Below are 15,950 nucleotides of genomic sequence, written 5' to 3' on the forward strand. Positions count from 1 at the left end.
ATTGTGATCTTATTTACACGAGGAAATTTCCAGTAACTGAGGTTCAGTGTTTTTACTAAAGCTGGTTATGTTTAGGTGGTGTCTGGGGATCTTGTTAATGGCAGTTGTCATGGAAAACCTTAAAAGCAAAGGAGTTGTTTACTGCGTATCACAAATATGGTTTATTAAGTAAAATGTTATGGAATAAACATTAAAAATTTCTAGTTATTTTAATTTTGAAGGATGTTGCTATATATAATATTCTTTAACTTAAAATTAGGCATATGGATTTAGAAAGGAGGGTTAAAACCAAAAGCAATTATGTCTAGTAAATATCCAGTATTTTCTTACATAGCTTTCATTGAGGTTGAACCCATCATGTATTTTTTCAATCTGGGAAAAATTATTTATAATGAGTATTTTATTTTAACTCCCAAAATTATTAGAGAAAATTGACTGCATTTACTTAAATTATGCCTTCATGAATAAAAGATTAAGAACAGAATGATTTTCTGTAGATAAGTTTGTTTTGTTTTGTCAAGAATTACATATATCTTAATATGAGATTACATGCTTTTTAAAGAAAATTTGGCTTTTTGAGTGGAAAGTACTTTTTTACAAAGGAATGAGCCATTTTTTTCTTTCATTTTGGTAAGATCTGTTTTAAGACTTAACATTTCTAGCCCGAGTCCCCAAAGTTATTTTCTAATTCATCCTGCTTATAAAATTGTATGACTGCTCATAAAGATTTCTGAGGTTGATACAGTGCCTTCCTTTTTTTGAACATTTTTTTATTGTTCAAGTATAGTTTTCTGCCTTTCCCCACCCCTCCCCCTTCTTTTTTGAATAAGTTAACTGCCAGAAGTGTAAAAAAGAAAAAAAAAGAAAAAAAAAGACTCCTTTGTAAAAGCACTTATGTGCTTAATTCTTTTTCTACCCCATGTTTAAAACAAGTTTTTAACTTCTCGGTTAACTTTGATATTGTTTGCTATTGAAATGTAAGTAGGTAAGAGAAAGAATTCTTAGAAAAACTATAGATAGCATAACAGGCTTATTCCTCTTTTAGTTTTAAATGGGGGCTGTGTGGATCATTAATAACTGTCATATTGTTAATTTACATGGCTGTTCTGATTCATGTATGGAACCAAAAATAATTATGGATGCAGCCTCATTGTCTGAATTTGTTGGTGGTCTCTTTTACTCGCTGTTGCCTACTTCCTCAACACATAAACTCTTTGTCTGCTATCTCCAACAATCAAGCTTTGGTTTGAGTGCCCCATTTGGTAATCTATGCAGGAAACTAAATGTCATTTCTTCGGAATTTCCTTTGTTCTATTTAAGGGGATCTAGTTTTAGGTAGTGTTCCTGTTACAGAATAGAGGTCCAAGGGTGGGGGCAATATTTGGCCCACCCAGGGATGCCAAAAACTGTTACAGAAAACAGGGGCCCCTCCCAAGGACAGTATACTAATACCTACTGGGCTCTTCCATCCGCCGCCAGTTGGAAAGACATCTCTCAATGCCAGAGATTTGTGAAAAGGAAAGGAAAGATTTATTTACAGCTATACATAGACTTAAAGTAGTGGCCCAATGTCCCCATTAATATATCAAAGTCCTTTAGGATAACCACAGATGCCCACAGTGCTTCCTTCCCCCCTGCCCTAATTCAGGGTACCGTATCTCAGGAAAAGAAGCACACGCCCATGTTTCAGGCCACTGGCACCGTCAACTGTTACCGTCCAGGCAGGATCTCCAATTACTCCAAAGCCATGTGGCACCTTCTCATGGTCTACTGGCAAAGAGTTCTTTCACCCTTCTTCCAGGCAAAGTCTCTCCTGCTTCCCAGACCACATGGCCAAAAGGAGCACCCCAAAGCCGCGTGGGCCTCTTGTACCAGAGCTTCAGGGGTCCGCACTCTGGCCAAAACCGCATGGTTCTTTTCCTTCACATGGCTGCAAAGAGAGTAGGGTCAACACTGTGGCACAGCCAAGTGGTACTCTTTCTCACATGGCTGCGGAGGTCCTCACTGTGCCAAAACCAAGTGGCTCTCCCCACCACCTGGCCAAGAGGGGGTCCTCACTCTTCCCAAAACCGCGTGGCTCTCCCTCCAATGGCTGCATCTGCGTTTAAATCCCCGCACCAGTCCTCCTTTGCAGCCCCATTTCTGACTCCTCCCATGATCAGTTATACCTGCCAGTATTTCTGTATTATTACAAGTTTACTGGGCTGCCATCGTGAGTCTGGGCAGGTATGGCCCCATGTCCTAGAGCCAATCTTCTCCAAGCTCCCACGCAGGTACTGTAACTAGGGGGACCAGCCCCCAGGTACATCCTGGGTAGAAGTCACTTCCATTCCCCTGGCTCCAAGCCTGGCCACAGCTATTTAACATATCTATGAAACCAGTTAAATGTTATAAATATGTTAAATGACCATGCCAGATGTTAGCTGCAAAACTGTTGCTATGCAAAACAGCTCTCAATAGCCCTGCTCCATTGGTCTCTTCCCCCAGCTGACACCTGGGGCTGGGGGTGAGGACATCTTAATATTTCCTGGACACCTTGAGTTCTGGACCCCATTCCAAATCCTTTTTTGGGGGGGCCCCTTGTTGGCTACACCCTGTTACATTCCCTCTGCCATTTCCCTTTTATGCCCCTCCCCTTGAATTGATTTCATTTCAGAGAGGCAGTTCCCCTTGCACATACTACTTCACCTTGTTCTTTTTGTAGGTCCCTCCCCCCATTAAAATAACATTGTGATGATGGCTTATAAACATGAGTGCTGTAGTCCTAGTGATAATCGATTTAACCAAGAACTGGTGTCTTCAACATTCAAATCCCACAGTGAACATCTAAGAATCTTTAGAAGTCCCTTTTACTTGTGGCTATTCTTAAAACTGCTTTTTCTGAAATGTTAGCATTAAGATAAAATCTTTAATTATTTTTTGTGTATAATTATAAGGGTTATAAGTTTTCCTCCCATTGTACATGTGAAGTTTTTCAACTTTAGTATAGATTTTACAGGATTTTTGTGGGGTTAGCTTGGTCTTAAGGCACCACTTACTGCTTCTATAGGTAAAATACAATGGGATTTCCTAACCACTTAAATGGGCATTTAAATAACTTGTGATTTGGGGACTGTTTTTGCTACTTTTGGATTACATTGTGATTGTTTTTAGGTCACCTAGTATCAGCAAACTGACCTGAGCTATTTGTTCTCTATTTTGATCTTCTGTGATTAAGACTAGAACTCCCTCAGCACTATGAGCCCATATTATTAAGGGAATTTAGTTTATGCTCATTTGTTTTGTCCTTCCAAGAGTTATTACTTTAAAAAATTAGTCATCTAGAAAAACTTTAAATGAATATTGTTTCTTGTAAAAGCATTTTATTAATAGAAAGTGAAAACATGAAATTAACCCCATATTGCTACCATACTAACAAATAGAAATTTTCCTTTCCATTTTAGGTTTTACATAGTTTATTATAAGCATAATGAAGCCATATTTGTGGAGATGGTAAAATATATAATAAAATAAATATATTTAGTAAGAACTAAAAATATTTAAATTAGTCTTCAAAAGGAATTGGGATAATCTGGCTATATATATTTCTTTAGCAAGTAACTTAATGGACAGATTTATTTCATTGCAAAATACTATTTTCATTGTTCAGACGGGGATTGATAAAAGTTTTGATTTCCATTTCTTTTTTGTGACTAGTAGTGAAACCAAGGGAGAAGATATTTTTTAATTTCTTAAAAAAATATTTTATTTATTTATTTTTAGAGGGGAAGGGAGGGAGAAAGAGAGGAAGAGAAACATCAGTGTGTGGTCGCCTCTTGCGCACCCTGCGACGGCCCACAACCCAGGCATGTGCCTTGACTGGAAATTGAACCAGCGACCCTTTGGTTTGCAGGCCAGTGCTCAGTCCACTGAGCCACACTAGCCAGAGCAGAGTTTTAAATATTTGATTTTTTACTTGCAGTTTTGTCCTGAAAGATTTTTGATTCTCTTCAAAAGGAGATTATAAATTGACTTTATTTTGCATTAATTCTTTTTAGAGCTGCTTGTTTTCCTACTTTAAATGAGAGTAAGGCTATAAAGTTTTTAGTGTATGGAAATCAAGAAAAAGATGGCTGCAAGGAGGAGGCATTCACCTGACCATTAATCTCCCCCCCCCCAAAATAATCCTTCTCTAGGAAAGAGGGTTATGCTAATTAATAGTGAATGAGACTACTTGTGGTTGACAGTTCTCATAGAACTGCTGTTTTATGTATATATTTACATATGCAGTTTTTTTGTTTGAATTCTGATGGAAATAGAGGAGAAAAAGAGATTTAGGTTTGGGGAGACATTTCTCTGACATTAGGGTATGGATAAAACCTGATTTTGTGTTTACTGCTGTTATTTACCTGTTGTCAGTGTAGTCTTGAGATTGACTTGACTATAATGGAAATATTTAGGAAATCTATGAAATCTGCTGGTGAGAGGAATGGTTAATTTAGTTTATATCCACTTGCTGGAGTTCTGTGCAGTCAATGAAAATAATTTTGGAGGCTTTGGTAGCATGAAAAATGCTTTTAAATGTATGGGGATATCAGAATACCAAATTATGAGTACTGTGAATGCAACTATGTAAAATATATAGAAATAGAAAAGATCAGAAGGTGTAATGCTCAAGCAGTAATTACATTTTAGTAGTGGAGCCAAGGTTAACTTTTTTCTACTCTCTTAGTATTGTCGTTTTGTGAAAATAAAAGGAAAAAATTTGCTGAAGTAAAACATTAGAAGTATGCTTATTATTATCATCATTGATGTTTATGATAAACTGAGAAGTAGGGAATATATAGATCTTACTCAGAGGGTCTGCCTTTCATGTTTGAGAGACTGTGTCCTTACACTCCTTCTTTTATGTTCAACAGATTTCCAGCAAGCTCTCTATGAATTATCATACCATGTGATTAAAGGAAATCTAAAGCATGAACAAGCATCTAATGTTTTTAATGACATTAGTGTAAGTGTGTATATGTATGTTCTTTAATTTAATAATTGTTACCTATTTCTTTTCCCTTTAATACAAACATCCCTAAAGCGTATAACTTGCATTTCATTTTGTTCACAATGAAATGTTTACGGTAATATTGGTAAGTCATTGTTGCTAGACAAATAAAGATGTTTAAATTTTTTTTAGATTTTATTTATTTATCTTTAGAGGGGAAGGGAAGGAGAAGGGAGAGAAATATCAGTGTATGGTTGCCTCTCTTGTGTCCCCTGCTGGGAACTGGCCTGCAACCCAGGCTTGTGCCCTGACTGGGAATTGAACTGCGATTGTTTTTGGTTCGCAGGCCTGTGCTCAATCCACTGAGCTACACCAGCCAGGGCAGATATTTAAATTTTTTTGTCTGGTCGTGAGTAAGCTGGGAGAGCAAAAAAAAAGAGGTGTGCATTGTAATGAAATCAAAATATAGTTAATTTAAAATGTTACTATAAAAATACTTTGGCTACAATATTTATCTCCTAATATAGCATATCAGGGCGTTTTCTTTTGTTTGGGGTTATGGTTAGAAATTAAATCTATTTTTAAATTCAGCATTTATTTTAGATTGAGGTTGCATAGCTCTAATGTTCACTTGACGTGAATTTTTGTGTGTTTGCCGGTTATTTTATAAAATGTTAACTAGATTTTTCCTCTAACCTTTCCTATTTCACTCTTTTATTTATTAGAGAATTTACATTAGATTGAGACTAGACACTTTCATTGTGATTTGGTATTTGAATTGAAAGAAGAACTCTGAAATTGTAAGGGTGTTAATAGTGTTTATTTTAAACCAGTAGTTAAGTTTGAATTTTTACAGTGGTATATTATTCTATTAGGCTGGATCTTTAACTTGTATAAATAAAATTATATGGCCAATTGAGAACACCTTTCATAATGAGCATGATTGAGGTGGGACCTGGAGCTTTTTAATTTAGTACAAATTTCCCCTGTGTTGCTTTACGCTTCTGTAGCCTGTTTTTGTTAGGGCAGGTAATTGCCTTTTGTATGATTTTTATGTTTTCCTGGGGATTGTCTTAAAGAACTTTTATGTCTAGTTGTTGTGATTTCCCCCTTCATATTGAGATGTATTTGAACAGTAAGACTTTAATATGAGTTTCTCTTTTATGCCTAAAGTGTCTGTATCTGATAACAGCAGTATTAGCTATGTTGGAGTAGTCTATTTCTTACACAATTAATATTCCAGCTTTGAAAACTCCTCTTGCTCTATTTCTGATTTTCAAGTGGCTTGAGTACTTTCATTCAAGTAGACCTAGCCAAAGTTCTTAGCCTTTAAGAAACTAGAGACTAAAGTCTGCTCTGTAATTAAGGTTATTCCATTCTGTAAGTTGCACATCAATGTACGGTTTAGTGTGGTTATGGAATCTGATTCTGATACTTTATTGAAAATGAATAGTCCAAAATAATACATATTTGGTTCTCACCTCCTATAACTCAGCCACAGAAGCATATCTTGCATATCTTTTACAGATGCCCATTTGTTCTTTAGAATTAAATTTCTTTCCTTTAGTCTCTGAAAATAGGTTAATTTTAGGGTTGCTATAGTGCCAGCAAACTAATTGCAATAATTGAACTGTGATCCTTACTAATGAAAAATGGCTCTAAAATTGGGCATAGGAATGGAATGGGAAGTGCTGAAGTTTTCATGCAGAAATGAGGAGAGCATTTTGAGTCAGTTTCTCCAGATGCTACAGACATCATCAATGCATAAGGAAAAGAAAGATAGATTTTTGGTAATTATTTTCATCTTCAGAGAATCTTGAGTTATGGAACAATAGCTTGTAATTGTTTTTATGTTTTTAGATTTTTGTTCTACTGCTGCCACTATGATTTTTGCGTGTATCAGTGTTGGCTCAGGCACAAGCACAGCATTTAAAGTTTTTGATGAAAAATTACTATTTTAACAGTTTTTAGGTAGGTGTGAGGTCCTCCAAATTCCAGTGGTTTCTAACATGAAACTTCATTGGAAAAATATTGCTCATTTGTGTGCTTTAATATCTCCTGAGGTGCTTGTTTAGGTTTCTGTTTTTTTAAAAATCAAGTTATTTCATGGTAGACATTTAAACATTTTTTCCAACAGTTGTCTCCCATTTTTAATTTTCTCTATATTATGAAACTTGAAGAATTCTTTGTAAATGTAGTGGTGTTGGGGTTTTGTTTTTAAATTTTACTGAAGAGTGTTATGTGAAGTTATAATACTTGCTGGTGTGTTATTGTATTTACTATGAATAATTATATTTTTAAAATTAGGAATTTCGCGAGGATCTGCCCTCTATTCTTGCTGATGTGTTCTGCATATTAGGTAGGTATTAAGCCTTTATTTAACCTGTAACAAGTGTTGTTTGGTAAGTTAATGTACGGTGTTACATTGTTTCCTTTCAACCTAAGAATTTACAAATGTACAGTAGTTTGAGTTTTATAGAATGTATGTATCTTTATATAAAAGTCAACTAAAGGATTTCAAATAAATAAGCCAAGTTTTCTGAAGTTAGTCTGAATTATTCCAGTTTTAGTACGATTAATCTTATTCAGTGAATGTCAGAATCTCAAACTTAGGACATTCAAGAGATATTTACTTTGCTATTGTACTCTTGATTCTTAATTTTAGAAAGATCAAGAAGAATCAAAATAATCAAAATTACTTTTGTTCTGAAGATGAGGAAGCAGCTTTGGAAATAGCAACTTCTCTGTTTGTCCAGAGTAAATAAGAATTCATGCAAGATAAAAAGGACTATTGCTTTTTTTCAAATTATAAGAGAAATTTACAGAGGTAGCAGAAGTGAGCCAGCTGGGCAGTATAGGCTCAGGAAACAAGTTACATAAGCAAAAGAAAGACCCTTAGAGCTTAGTAGAGGGAAAGGCCAAAGTAATGCACCTGAGGGAAAGAAGAGGGGGAAGAGAAAGGCATGGGAATATATTTTGCCCTGGCCCTGGCCAGGTGGGTCAGTTGGTTAGAGCATCATCTCATGTACCAAAAAAGGTTGTGAGTTTGATTCCCAGTTAGGACACACACCTAGGTTGTCGGCTTAATCCCTGGTCAGGGCTGATATGGGGCCAGCCAATCGATGTTTTTCTCTTGCGCTCATGTTTCTGTTTCTCTCTTTCCTTTCTTGTCTCTCTAAAATCAATAGACTTATTCTCCGGTGAGGATTTAAAAAAAGGGGTGGGGGGAACATGTCTTTTTAGCATCTTTCAATGGGAAGCATGGATTCAAAAGATAATGTATATTGCAAATTTATTTTTCTAATTTTTAACTGAGCACAGTTTTTTCCCTCAGTCTTAGGCTTTCTATAACTTTGATCTAATAGCAAACATTACCAGACATAGTATTCACTTTAGAGTAAGATTTAACCTCTGTAGGCCCTCACCGGGTAGCTCAGTTGGTTAGAGCCTAGTCCCGATATGGCAAGGTTGAGGGTTTGATCCCGGTCACAGCACATACGAGGATCAACCAATGAATGCATTCAGTGGAACAACAAATTGATGTTTCTCTCTTTTTCTCTCCTCCTCCCTTCTATCTCTGAAATCAATAAAAAAATAAGACTTAACCTCTCTGAAATTCGAAATTCAGCTGGCAACAAGAGTTTATAATGAGGGGCTGTGACCTATATGAGACAATAGTGAACATGAATGCCCTTCAGCTACATGCATACACATGAATAAATCTAAAAGAATAATGTTGATCAAGTGACATATAGAAGATTGTAAAAAAATAAGTGGCATATAGAAGATTGTAAAAAAGTTTCATTCCGCCCTGGCTGGTGTAGCTCAGTGGATTGAGTGCGGGCCTGCGAACCAGACGATCGAGGTTCGATTCCCAGTCAGGGCACATGCCTCGGTTGCAAACCGGTTCCTTGCAGGCTAACTACCAGCAGGGGATGCACAAAAGGCAACCATACATTGATGTTTCTCTCCCTCTCTCCTTCCCCTCTAAAAATAAATAAATCAATAAAATCTTTAAAAAAAAAGAATTAAAAAAAAAACAGTTTCATTCCATTCATATAAAAGAAAGAAAGGGACAAATCCAGAGGAGTATATATAGTTTAGACAAATGCATGTCAGTGGGCAAATTGGCCCCACACACAGAGGTCAAGAAGAGATTGAAGAGGCCTACTGCTCCAGATTAATAGGTGGCAGGTTTAATAAGCAGGTGAACTTACCTGCAAGGCTTGTCTCTTGTGGCTGCAAGACTCATAAGTCAGTCTCTACACCTGCTTGCCAGAATCTTCAAGTTTATGTAGAGGTTCTAATGGGATTTAGCCGTGCATACCATATACTGTCCAGATGGTCTCAACAGCATGTTGCTGTCTTAAGGTTGCCTCCTTGAAAATGTCCTTCACTATGGGAACAGTGGGGAGAACTTAAAAAAAAAAGACTTAAATTCAGAGTTTGTAAAATTGGAATGAATGAATTTATCTCATTAATCCTAATTTCTACAATTAGATAGGTTACTTAAATGTGTTACTGAGACTCTGGAATTTGACTTCAATAAATCTAAATGCCTGATACTTAATTCTTCAGGATGTATAAGATTTCATTAACTGCAGTAGTGTTGGAAATCGGTCCAAAATGTATGGACTGTGAGTGAGAAATGAAAAGTTAAGACCATTGATGGGGTGACCCTATGTCCCAGTCTTGTTTTGTTTTTCCTCGAATAATTATGAGTAGTGCCTTTTCAAAAAAGATTTTATTTATTTATTTTTAGAGAGAGGGGAAGGGAGGTAGAAAGAGACGGAAAGAAACATCGATGTGGAGGAAGAGAGGGAAAGAAACATCTAAGTGTGAAAGAAACATCAATCAGTTGCTTCTTACATGCCCCCAACGGGGGACCTGGCCCTCAACCCAGGTATGTGCCCTGACTGGGGATCGAACTGGTGACCTTTCAGTTTGCTGGATGATGCCCAGCCCACTGAGCCACACCAGTCAGGGCGAGTAATGCCTTCTTTCAACCTTAAAACTGCCCTGGTTTATACAAACAACAACAACAAAACCCCTTTAAGCTTACTTTTTTTTAAAGCATGAACTATAGATACTAAATTATGTTACAAATATATATAGTATGAAACAAAGTTTCAATTTTAAAATTGGTTTTACTATGAGTTTGTAACAGTGAAAATGATTTGTAGGTAACACTTTGTGGAAGCTGTTGTTTCTTGATAGTGTCAGGAGTGTATTTTATGTCTTTGGGTATTCATCAATCATCAGCTTATTAGTAAGTTCTAATACATTCTTTTTAAAAAATGTTTTTAAAAATATTTTAAAAGACTTTTGTTTATTTATTTTTAGAGGGAAGGGAAAGACAGAGGGAGAGAAGCATCAATGTATGCTTGCCTTTCACATACCCCCTACTGGGGGACCTGGCCTGCAATCCAGGCATGTGCCCTGACTGGGAATCGAACTGGTGACCCTTTGGTTTGCAAGCTGGTGCTCAATCGACACCAGCCAAGGCTAATAATTTCTTTATTGACTTACTAGACTATATTTGCCTTCATAGGCATTTAGTAATATGATTTATTGTTACATAAATCATGAGTTATGATTTATATAACATGAATTCATGAAGATGATTTTGGTTGTTCCTGGGAAATTTATTTTACCCTATCCAGCCTATTTTTACAAGCAAGATTTAGGTAGGATGGCAAGTTTGGAAAGAGAACTTCCCTCACCTGCACCCTTACTCATATACCCTGACCCTTGGAAGAAAAAATGATCCAAGGGTGACTCCAGATCAAGGTGGGGGAATAGTATTAAGAATGTGAGCTATCTCTAATGATGATGAGATGAAAATAGTAAAAATAATGTAGGTGCCATTTTGGAGCACCTTCTGTGTTCTAGGTATTGTGTTAAACACTTAATATCATTTTAATTCCCATAGCAACTTGTGTAAGGTAGTTGTAGAGATCAGAAAATTGAAGCTCAGAGAAGTGATTTTTTTTAAGGCAACATTGCCAGTGAGGCAGGGTTTGAACCTGGATCTTTTTGGTTCTAGAGCCCATGATCTTTTAACTACAGCATGTTGTTTTCTGATATTTTAACAGTTATATGACAAATGAGTGCTGTACTTCCCTGGTTAATATATCCATTTTCTTTAGAAAAAACCCTTGCAATCATGTAAGGGCAAGGGGGTCTGAGAGCTCTATTAACCTGAAAGGGGAGGAGTCTGATGTGACTTGATGTGCTGAGTTCAGGTAGGTGATTGGTGATTCTGGGACCTAGAGTTAGAAATAGCTGAGGGCTTTTTAGTAAAATCATAGGGGATATTAAAGCGATAGCTAAGCTAAGAAATTTACTGAGGGCCTATTAAGTATTTCCTAACATGGTCAGAACCCAAACAGTGGCATCTTAATCAGGTCCTTTGGCTAAGAGGAGAGCATGCTTGACTTGAAGAGGATAAACCTGCTACCCAGGTGCTCTGATCTTAGGAACCTTGGGAGTAGATCTTAGGGATTTATGGGTCTTGTATGGTAGATAGATGGTTAAAAGAATGGGCCCAGTTTTGTCCTGACTGCTCACAATCAGTATCCTAGAAGTTCTAGGCTGAGTAGGGACCACAAGGCTAGGTAACGGGGAGACAACTAGGAGTTCCTGGAAGGGGGCATAGATGAGATGCCCATGGATTAAGTCTTATCGAGAGATTGAGATTGTACTGCAATTTACATTGCATAAATTACACATGAGATTTCTTTAATACACTTGAGTTGACTGTGTGCTTAGCTATAGTGGCCATGATATTGGGAAATGGCATTGTCCAAGAAGGGTAAGTAGAGAAGTGCCAGGAAAGTGTAGATATATTTGATGATAAATTCCTTTCTCTTTTGATTCTCAGTGATGGCAGTAGAAAGTGAACTAAGCAAAGCAGTGGTAGGACATCAGTTTGGGGACACCCTAGAACCGTTAAAGGACAATTTTTATTATATGACAAAAGTTGGTGCCTCTTTCTATAGCACATTTTAATTATGAGCTAGTTGGCTTTTAAAATACGATAACAGTGTGTAATCAGCTAAAGCAGTGATCCTGAGATCAACCTTGTAATCTTGTCAATCCTGGTTGAAATTTTTTAATGCTTGGCATTTAGAGTTAATTGTTTTATTTCCTGTATGCTTCACATCAGAAAGTTGTTTGAGAAAATTTTTGAATAATTTACTGAAACTCACCCTGACTGGTCTAGTTCAGTGGTTTGGGCATCCTTGGGCAGACTGGGAGGATACCAGTTCCATTCCTGGTTGGGGCACATGCCTGGGTTGCAAGCCAGGTCCCCAGTTGGGGGTGTGCAAGAGGCAGCCCATTGATGTTTCTATCATACGTTGGGGTTTCTCCTCCTTTCTTTCTCCCTCCCTTCTCTCTAAAAATAAACAAAATTAAAAAAGATAATTTACTGAAACTTAAGGAGTTCTTAGTTTTTAAAAGTATTTAGTGAGAATAAAACAAAAATTATGAGTAATTTTTGTTAAGTAGACTTGTAATTCAAAATAAGATGTTAAAAGTATCTTTCATGTGCATTTTAAATGGTAAGAAACTGGGTGCTGATTTAGAAAAAGTGAAAAGCAATGAAAACATGATCAGAAATAGCCAGCCTTGCCTAGCTTCAGGTTTTAAATGTGCACTAATTCTGCCTCTAGATTATATTATAAACCTTTTATGTGAAACATGTTTTTTTTTAGGGGTGGTGGTAATGAAAACCACATTGAAGACATTTAATACTCATTTTCTGTTAGTGGTACCAAGACTACTAGTGAGAAGGCTTTGTACTTTGGAGAAATCTTGGCATTTTATTATATAGACAGAAACCATGAGACACAGCACCTCTTCTGGATGTGCTAACTTTGGATAATTGCTTGTAGGTTGCACATTACTGCCTTTGCAATAAACACTAGAAAAGTGCATGCCCTTGTTCCTGGTGCCTGCTCATATTCCACCCCCCCTCCCCCATCTCCTGTAATTGGCACCCATTTGCTTTATTTTTTTAATTTTACTTATTTTTTATAAAGATTTTATTTATTTATCTTTAGAGGGGAAAGGAAGGAGAGAAGGAGAGAAATATCAATGTATGGTTGCCTCTCATGAGTCCCCTGCTGGGAACTGGCGTGCAACCCAGGCATGTGCCCTGACTGGGAATTGAACCGCAATTGTGTGGTTCGCAGGCCCGTGCTCAATCCACTGAGCTACACCAGCCAGGGTAATTTTACTTATTGATTTTAGAGAGAGGGAAACATTAATTTGTTGTTCCACTTATTTATGCATTCATTGGTTGATTGTTGTATGTACCCTGACTGGAGATTGAACCCACAACCTTGGTGTATCGGGATGATGCCCTAACCAACTGAGCTACCTAGCCAGGGCTAATACCCATTTGCTTTAAAATGCACTTTACCTTGAATCATGTAAGACAAATGTACTCTTCTCTAAGTTAGTGTAATTTATGGTGCCTTGCATAATGGTCAGAGGGCTTGTGTATTTGTGAAGTATGAAATAAACTATTTTCAAAGCTAAACAATATCTTCTGATACTTTTCTTTTCATAGAGTTGGTGGTAAGGTAGCTTGGTTAGAATATGGTACATGGTACCAAGGTAGCCAAGGTTAAAGATTTTACCTTAATGAGTAATAAGATCTTTAGTATTAGAAGAAATTTTGTCACCCAGTTCATCTTTCCTCCTAAGGAAGAAATCTTTTCTTTAGCATCTCTTACATGTGGTCATTTAAACTTTGCTTAAATATCTTGGATCTTTTATGTTAAATAAAATATATTATTAAAAAAATTTCCATTTCTGAAAACAGAATTTTTCTTTTCTTTTTTTCTATCACCATTTATCCCCCCATACCCTCTTCTACCTCCACCCACTGTCCTCTCCACCCCTTAAAACAGTACTTTTTGAGACTTTGATGCTTCTAGTGCCATAGCACATAGCTCCTGTGTAATTGACTTAACCATTTAATGGATATGCCATTTGTCACAGGGTCAGTCTTTAGTATCAGGAGAAATTAATTCTTAGCATTCATATGCATATGAAGGACAGCTCATATTTACTATAGTTTCAGTTTTTCCCCAGAATGAGACATTTTAAAATAAGCTAATTTTAAAGACGTTGCATTGTCTTACTATAGTGCTAGAGAGAGTCTAGAAAATCAATCGCACTTTCATCTTTTTTTTCCCTTTCATCATTGTAGATATTGAGACAAATTGTTTAGAAGAAAAGGGCAAGAGAGACTATTTTACACAATTGGTATTAGCATGTTTGGTAAGTTTTAAAAAATATATTTTCTTTCTAAATTTTACATTGAACAAATATAATCACAGTTAATCATGTTAATGAAGAAGGGTATTGACATTCAGTTGACTATTCATTTTAAGATATGATTTGAGTGTTCTTGAAATGGAATGAATGCTTTGTAGAATTAAACATACTAATCATGTCTATGAAATAGGCATGATACTATATATCTCTTAAGCTATTTATACATATAAAGCCTTTGGTGATATTCCTGACCTAGTTAAGTTTCTAACCAAGTAAAAGGTAAGCATCTATCAAGTGAGTAGAAATGATGTGGACAGCTGTTAAACTGAACAATTTTTATAAATTCTTTATTAGGCAAAGAGAAAAAGAATGGAGTTTAAAAACAATAAAGTTTAGAACTTGTTATAATCATTGTCTAGTAAACCATTTTGTGTTCATAAATTTAGAACCAGGAGAAGTACCATTACTCAGACCTGGAAAAATGTCTTTGTCTTTGCTGTACTAGAATTATTTGACTTAAATGGGAGAAACTGAAGAAGGCTTAAGTGCTGTGTTTATTTAAACAAAATTCATTTGACTCAATTTCAATCAGAATTTCATCTGTAATTCTTGTCATTTATAGGCTGTGGACAGCATGCATATACAGTCATAGCAAGTTTTTTAAAAAGAGCTATATGTTGTATTTACTTTATTTGGAGAGTCGTCATTTCTGTTGAAGTTCTAAGTTTTGTTATAAATTATAAGTTGATATCTATAGTATGATTTTGATATTTTAATTATTTTCAGTATATTTAAGATTGTGGGTGCATAGTTGGAATGCTGAATAATAAATGGCCTTTAATATTTTTTAATACAGTATTTAGTTTCAGACACAGTTCTAAAGGAACGCCTGGATCCAGAAACATTGGAATCATTAGGGCTTATCAAACAATCCCAGCAATTCAATCAAAAGTCAGTTAAAATCAAGACAAAACTCTTGTAAGTACATGTATTTTTATATTGCAGTTAAGTACCTGAATATGTGTTTTAGTTCTCATTTTCAATACTAGAAGTTTCTAAAGGCAGTTTAAAGATTTTTTTTTGTTGCTGTTAACATGTGTCTTGTGTTTTTTTTCTTAAAAGTAGCCCATGATTGAATCAGCAATGAACATTATCTATGTGAAACCAATGTTAATTTTTTTCGCATTAAAAGTTAAAATAATATTCAGTGCTTTTATTATTACCAATAAAATACTTTAGATTATGGCTGTACTCTAGGGTATATTCTTAGGCAATCATGGAAATAGTAGTGTGTTATTGTTCCTTGGGATTAGCCATATCCTTCCCTGGGGTTACTGGTTTTCCCTGTGTAACTAACATTGGGGTGTCTCTTATGAACAACTATAATTTTCTATCCTAAAAGATAAACAAAGAGGTAAACTTTTAACAGCTATTTTTATTATTGCCATATATGAGAGATAAGAAAATTCAATAACAATACATTACTCTTTGGCAAGTTTGTTAATTGAAATTAATTTTATCCTCTTTATGATGTTTATCTAATTTCAGTTATAAGCAACAAAAATTCAATTTGTTAAGAGAAGAGAATGAAGGTTATGCCAAGCTGATTGCTGAACTGGGGCAAGATTTATCAGGAAATATTACCAGTGATTTAATCTTAGAAAATATCAAGTCTTTAATAGGT

At 35.8% G+C, this 15,950-nt stretch overlaps 1 protein-coding gene across 1 annotated transcript in view; it reads left to right on the forward strand.

Moving 5' to 3' along the window:
• Positions 1-15,950, forward strand: part of LOC118977970 (THO complex subunit 2-like) — a 72,716-nt gene that overhangs the window by 20,866 nt on the left and 35,900 nt on the right. The window contains exons 3-7 of the mRNA XM_037033113.1: positions 4,899-4,990; positions 7,283-7,334; positions 14,199-14,269; positions 15,123-15,244; positions 15,815-15,948. Coding sequence (XP_036889008.1) covers positions 4,899-4,990; positions 7,283-7,334; positions 14,199-14,269; positions 15,123-15,244; positions 15,815-15,948 — 471 coding nt within the window. The remainder of the gene's footprint in view (positions 1-4,898; positions 4,991-7,282; positions 7,335-14,198; positions 14,270-15,122; positions 15,245-15,814; positions 15,949-15,950) is intronic.

The sequence above is a fragment of the Sturnira hondurensis genome, unplaced genomic scaffold, assembly GCF_014824575.4.
Source record: "Sturnira hondurensis isolate 20B ecotype Veracruz unplaced genomic scaffold, ASM1482457v3 Scaffold0021596, whole genome shotgun sequence".
NCBI lineage: Eukaryota > Metazoa > Chordata > Mammalia > Chiroptera > Phyllostomidae > Sturnira > Sturnira hondurensis.